The 6,153-nt window shown below is 33.7% G+C and overlaps 2 protein-coding genes across 5 annotated transcripts; one reads left to right on the top strand and one right to left on the bottom strand.

The window, feature by feature from the left end:
• Nucleotides 1-583: 583 nt before the first annotated feature.
• LOC8285995 (tRNA-splicing endonuclease subunit Sen2-1) lies at nucleotides 584-2,972 on the top strand. 4 transcript variants are annotated; one of them, XM_015723660.3, is made up of 3 exons: nucleotides 584-734; nucleotides 884-924; nucleotides 1,485-2,387. In XM_015723660.3, exon 3 carries the CDS (start codon nucleotides 1,494-1,496, stop codon nucleotides 2,205-2,207), a length of 714 nt encoding a protein of 237 aa, XP_015579146.1. In that variant the 5' UTR covers nucleotides 584-734; nucleotides 884-924; nucleotides 1,485-1,493; the 3' UTR covers nucleotides 2,208-2,387. The 4 variants fall into 4 exon arrangements, with proteins under 4 accessions (XP_015579146.1, XP_015579144.1, XP_002526336.1 ...); XM_015723658.3 differs by having other exon boundaries at nucleotides 586-734; nucleotides 831-924; XM_002526290.4 differs by adding an exon at nucleotides 2,572-2,972 and having other exon boundaries at nucleotides 610-924; nucleotides 1,485-2,220.
• Nucleotides 2,973-3,358: 386 nt separating this feature from the next.
• LOC8286038 (tetraspanin-3) lies at nucleotides 3,359-5,929 on the bottom strand. Its single transcript, XM_002526289.3, has 2 exons — nucleotides 5,239-5,929; nucleotides 3,359-3,949 (listed from the first exon to the last, which is right to left on the bottom strand). The coding sequence occupies exons 1-2, from the start codon at nucleotides 5,749-5,751 to the stop codon at nucleotides 3,608-3,610; spliced, it is 855 nt and encodes a 284-aa protein (XP_002526335.1). The 5' UTR covers nucleotides 5,752-5,929; the 3' UTR covers nucleotides 3,359-3,607.
• Nucleotides 5,930-6,153: the final 224 nt, after the last annotated feature.

Raw genomic sequence — 6,153 nt, forward strand, 5'->3', positions numbered from 1 at the left:
TTCCTTTTTAGAGGATTAATAATTGAACCACATCAAAGGGTAGTTCAGTGACCTTTCTGGTGTTGCTAGGATGATGCCCTGATTGTCTGTTGAGCTTTTATGTTAGTATCTATAATGAAGTTTTTATTAAGAGATTCATAAATTAAAATTTTAGTAGAATTTTATTGTTTAAAATATAAAGTTTTATTCTTTGTTTTGATTTTAACAAGTGCATTATAAAATTTTTAGGTATTTTGAATTGGTAATTGTATTTTTATTTTTTTTATTGATAAAAGCTTACAAAATTAAAACTTTTAATTTTCGTGAACAGAAATAAAATATTAGAATAAAATATTAATTTGTTTTAGACTTTAGTAAAATTTATTACTTTTATATTTAAGCTTTTTGAAATACTTTCATTATTTAAATAATGCACCATCAAGAATGCTCTAACGTGGATTTATTGATTAGAATAGTCCCATTTGTGATTGCTAAATTCTTTTTAATTCATATTAAAATAAACTATTTATGTCAGTCATTTTGTGTATGAATTTGATATTTTAAATTGGATGAATATTATATCTTTCTTTTACTGGCTTAACTGCAACGAAATGTTCCTAAAAAAGATAGAAAAGGTAAAAATAAAAACAGTTCTTACCGTTATTTAGTCAATCCCGCCACTAGGTCGGGTCCAGGAGAGCAGCTCCTCTGACTGGAGTGCCTCTCTTCCCGTCACTTCGTTTCTTCAAGCATAGGTGAGGCTCTTTTGTTATTATTCTTTCTTTCTTTTTTATCATTTTTCAATAAATTTTAATTCAATAAAAAACGGCGCGATATCACATATATTGAAGATTAACCATTTCTCCGACTTTGGAACTGTTCCATTCTACTTGGGAAATTGAAGAAACTGTAGAAACAAGGACTTTCAAGTGGTCCTAGATATTGGTATGTTGCATAATTACTTTTCTCTTCTTTTTTTTTCTTTTCCAATAACATGAATTCTCGTGGGCTCTTCTTAATCGAGTCCAAACTGAACTGCCTTTTTCAGTTGTTGATTTTCCATTGTATGTTTTAAATCCATTGCATTCTAAGTGTTTGATAATTTGACTAAGTCACTTAAACACTAACAAGATACTTTGATTGTTCATAAGCAAAAAAACTTGGCGCCTCATTATTTTTGTCTACTTATTTTTGCGCGGCCCATTAACAGAAAGGCCATTGATTAATCATCATGATCCTTTTTTATTTTGCTTTCGTTTCATTTGAGATCAGTTATTTATATTATTAGTGTTCTTTTTTATTGTCGAGTTAAATGTGGCATTTACGAGGGAAAAGCAAACTTTTCTTTGGTTGCTGAAAGTGTTTAATATGTTTTATTAGCAGTAAATGGTTAAACAATGAAGTTTTTTAGCCAAAAAAATAGTAATAACATAATGATAGGAGCTTGAAAAAGAAACATAACTTGAATATTTAGCTGCTTTATTTATTTATTTATTATTTTGAAGGATAATTAAATGGGGACAAGATGGAAAGGAAAGGGATCAGAAGCCAAAGCTGCTGCAGACCCTATGTCAAAGATAATCTCACAGCTTTGTTCTTCTCTAATTCAATTTGATGCTCATGGGTTACTCTCAGGATGCAGTGTGCTTCTTGCAGTGGAATCAGAGCAGACTGAGCTTCTAACTCGGGCGTGTTTTGGCCGACCCATGATTACATCTGAGAAGGATAAGCAATGGTTTCAATTGGGTATCGAGGAAGCCTTTTATCTGTCTTATTCTCTAAAATGCATCAAAATTGTTAGTGAAGATAATTGTTGTATAAGTGACTTAGAATTATGGCAGTTCATGAAGTCTCAAAAGCCAACTTTCCCTGACTTTTACAAGGCTTATTCTCATCTTCGGATGAAGAATTGGGTTGTCAGGCCAGGATCCCAATATGGTGTAGACTTTGTTGCGTATCGCCATCATCCATCTCTAGTTCATTCTGAATATGCTGTGCTTGTTTTGTCAGAAGAAGATGCTAATGCGAATGGGAGGTTAAGAGTATGGTCTGACTTTCATTGCACGCTTCGGCTTTGTGGAAGTGTTGCAAAGACATTATTAGTTCTTGGCATCAATAAAAATTGTCATGGTACTACCTTGCCATCGTGTCTCGAGAAATACTCTGTTGAAGAGCGCACATTTGCAAGATGGAGTCCACAGCAAAGTCGTGAGATCACCAATGACTAAAAATGGGAACCAAGTAAGTTGTAATTTAAAAATTACTTCCTAGAATATTGTGCAAGCATTCATTACTTTATTGGGTTTTCTTTTGGTTGCAAAATGAATCATTTGACACTTGGTCAGCTCATAAAATGACACGATCAATCTTTTAAGCATCTGAAATGGATTTTATTGTTTCCGCTGTCATTGAAATGATTTAAATCTTTCACTTATAGTGCGCCCACATGGAGGAAAGGAAACATCTTCTATTGAATTGTTAGGAAGTATACATAAAACTTGTAAAATTTCTAAGATTCCAAGAAGCTATGTTCATATTGTAGGCACTATTAGGAAATAAAATTTGCATATCACCAATTATTTCTTATGACAGCAGGTGCTCAAGATACAGGAAAAGAGCTTCCAAGTAGAATATTGTTCCTTTAGAGAGGATTGATTCACCTCTATAAATCCATAATTCAAACCCCGTTAGTTCTCTTCTCTGGGTTCCTACACTAGCAATATAACTCGACTCCTACAGGTCACTCTTTAATTATCCCTTAAATCCGAGGGCATGAACAAGGCTGTCATGTATCAATCTTGGGCAGGGTCTCTTCTTAAATTTTCGTTTCCATTTGCATATGCAGTTATAATGTCATCTCTCATAGATCATAGAGGATCAACTTCTGGTACTTCTCATTTGCCCGTTTGCTATTGCTTATCAGTAAAAAAGAATATTAGAGGGATTACTTAAATATCAAGTGTAATGAAGAGTAAAAAGAATTATTTTATGCACGTTTGCGTGTCATTTGCTACGGTGGCATCAATTTCTCCTTCCTAGACATGATCCACTTGAGCAATTTACAGTATGTTTTCGAGGTAAAACATCTAGTGACAGAAGGAAGCACCACATGGTCATTGTAACTTGTAGCCCCTCTTAATTGGCATTGTCTGAAAAATGGATGTCATTTTGCTTGTATATTGGTCGTAAAGTTGGAAAAAAGAAGAAAGAGAATTAAACCACTAGAACAGTATTAAATATGTCATAAACTTATTAGGATCTTAATTACTAAAAGAAAATATTGTTTATGATTGATAGTTGCCTTTGTCATCATAGCTTTATATATAATCATCTCCACACTGTACTAGTGATGCTAGTTCAATTTGCATACACAAACACGTTGAAGAAAAAGTTCTGCCATTACTTAATCTTCTAATTACAATACAATTTTCTGTTCCCATAAAAAGCAAAGCTTGGTGGAAGAAATACATTACTTGAGAGCAACATATACATCCCAGTCTTTCAAAACTAAGGAACAAAATTTAAGTGCAGTTGGCAAAGATATACAACCCTAAAAAAAGGAAAACCAAAACCATAAAATACCTTCCTGAAATACTAAGTATCCAAGCAACAATTTCACTCCAATAATTTAGAGATGGATCCTACTGGGTTGTGCCTTCGTCATCCTGGCTTCGCCGTAGGGTTCATCATTATCAATCCGGCGATTGTTCCTAAAGGCAGCACAACCAATCACATAAGCAATCACTAGTATGATTAAGATAACAATGTTGATCACCGACACCTTCCTCCAGCTCTTTCTGATGCTGCCGAGCACCCCGGCCTTGCAAGAGTTGCAAGAATAACACAGTTGCTCTTGATCATTACTCCAGTTGTTGCAGTCAGGGTTGTAAACAACCCCTCCTACCGATGTCCATACAGTTTCATTCACGTAGGCAAAACCACAGTCGCTAGGGGGCTTACAGCAGCCAGACTGCACAAAAAGAAAGGCAAAAATAGAAACTTAATATTGAAGCGTAGGTATCAAATATAGTAATTACTCTTAAGAGTGTGGGAATGGGATCTGTTATCTTTCACTTAAATGTCCATACTGCAAATTGAAGAACAAGTTATTATTTCTTTTCCAAGAATGTAATAGAAGCATGTGTAGGAGCATGGCGGGTGGGACTGGGGCATCAATTAATTATAATCTGAAGCAATTTAATATGTTTGGTAGTTGAGAAAAGGTCAAGAAAACTAGGGAAAACTTTAATCTAAAGATTGGATTCCAAAAAGTTTATTGTATCTTTCTGATTCCTGTCTAGCTCCAGTTACCAAAGCAATAAGCAACCAGACAAAAGAGAAAAAGAAAAGAAACAAATATCTCTTTCATATTCTACTTGAAAGGAAATCCTCAAGAGTAAGTTAAAGGAAAAATTGGACAAGCAAATCAACCACTTCCACATGGTACCTCCAACAGAACATTCTCAATAACCTCTATACACTCTGCCTAAAAAGAAGAAAGTGACAAGTGCATCTAATTATTTTTCTTTTTCTAATCTTTTTTCCCCCCCCTTATCCAAACCTTTTCCCTCCTCAGAAACCCAATTTTGTTTCTTTTTTTCTTTTTTCTTTTTTCTTTTGATAAATGATGCACAATGTGTAAGACCACCATTGGGAAATACATACTGATTAAAAGGAAAAATATCTTGGTTATTGCACTAGGCAAATGGGAATGAGGCCACCGACCATCTTAATATAATGAAAGATTGAAATAAAATAATGAATTTAAAGATTGATACTTTTATGTAATAGTAATATAAGATTTCTAATGCTGACATTTAAAGCAATAATTATTATTATTATTGATGACAAAGTTAAGCTCCTTTTCATGAATCCGCGGAATATGATGATTATCAAAGAAAAGCCAGCTCGGACCAATTTTCATGCCAAAGAAACCGCAATGACCGGAGTGCCCATCTCACTCCTCACATGCATCTAACAATAATTTGAGGCATGACACACGTAAAACAAGATTGATTAAGAGTTTATTATGACGTCAAAAATAGTTGTTTTAATCTTTATTAGCCAATATGTATTAATATCATTTTAAATATTTATTAATTATTTATCAAATTTATTATATAATTCAAAATATTAACTGAAAACTATAAAGAAATAGTTTTTTTAATTCTTTGATATATGAATTGTCTCTACAATTTTCTAAGATATCATTATCATAAAATAAAACCAAGAAAAGAAATAAGAAATAAGAAAACATGCCTGAATAGGATTAAGCTTCCTCTGAAAAAACATATCAGCAGTTTCAGGGACACCATTAACAGTAACGCCCATCTTTGCACAAACTTTAGAATCTCTAATACAAGAGCTAATCTTACTCCAGTAGCTATCGCTAGCCACTCTTTCCTCCAACCAGCCTGAGTAATCCTGCAAATAATAATCTAAATAAGCTCTATTACTGACCGGCCGGCCACTCCCCTTATCAGTGACAGCATAAGCAAAGATAATGAAGCCGATGAGCGCAGCGATGATGAAGAACATAACAAAGAGATATAACCACATCAAGAAAGTGTTTCTGTAACACGCGCCAGCAAAACCAGCTAAAGAAACCACCATGATGGATACACCAATGACGATCAATGGCCACTGCAGGAACTTTAAACAGTCTGTGTTGTTGGCTCTGCTGCTTAGCCATATTCCACCCCCTAAGATTGGGATTGATAGCAAGAAAGTTATGAAGTTCAGTAAACCTATCAAGTGATTGCTACTTCTCATCTTTTCTTTCTGTGTCTAGGAATTAATTAAGAAATGGTTTTCTTTCTTCCTTCTTTCTTTTCCTTTGTTGGTTACTTGTTTCGATCAGGAAAATTTCGAAGGAGATGAGATGTGTGTATTAAGGCAGAGAGAGAGAGAGAGCAATAATGAAGGACTGTTACAGATGGAGGTTTAGTAATATTTTTATGACTACTTATTATGAGCTCAGAGTTTGATGTGGGCCTTTTCCTTTTTCCAAATCTAATATTTTTGCACAATAATATTAGTGAAAAGGGAATCAGTTTCTAAATGTTTAAAGTGCCAATTTTTTTACTCCCTTAACTTTTAGTCAATAGCCAATTAGGACATTTTTTAATTCTCTAACTAGTTTATTTAGTAATTTATAATTTGGTAAAAATTCTC

Source organism: Ricinus communis, chromosome 8 (assembly GCF_019578655.1).
Source record: "Ricinus communis isolate WT05 ecotype wild-type chromosome 8, ASM1957865v1, whole genome shotgun sequence".
NCBI classification, from domain to species: Eukaryota; Viridiplantae; Streptophyta; class Magnoliopsida; order Malpighiales; family Euphorbiaceae; genus Ricinus; species Ricinus communis.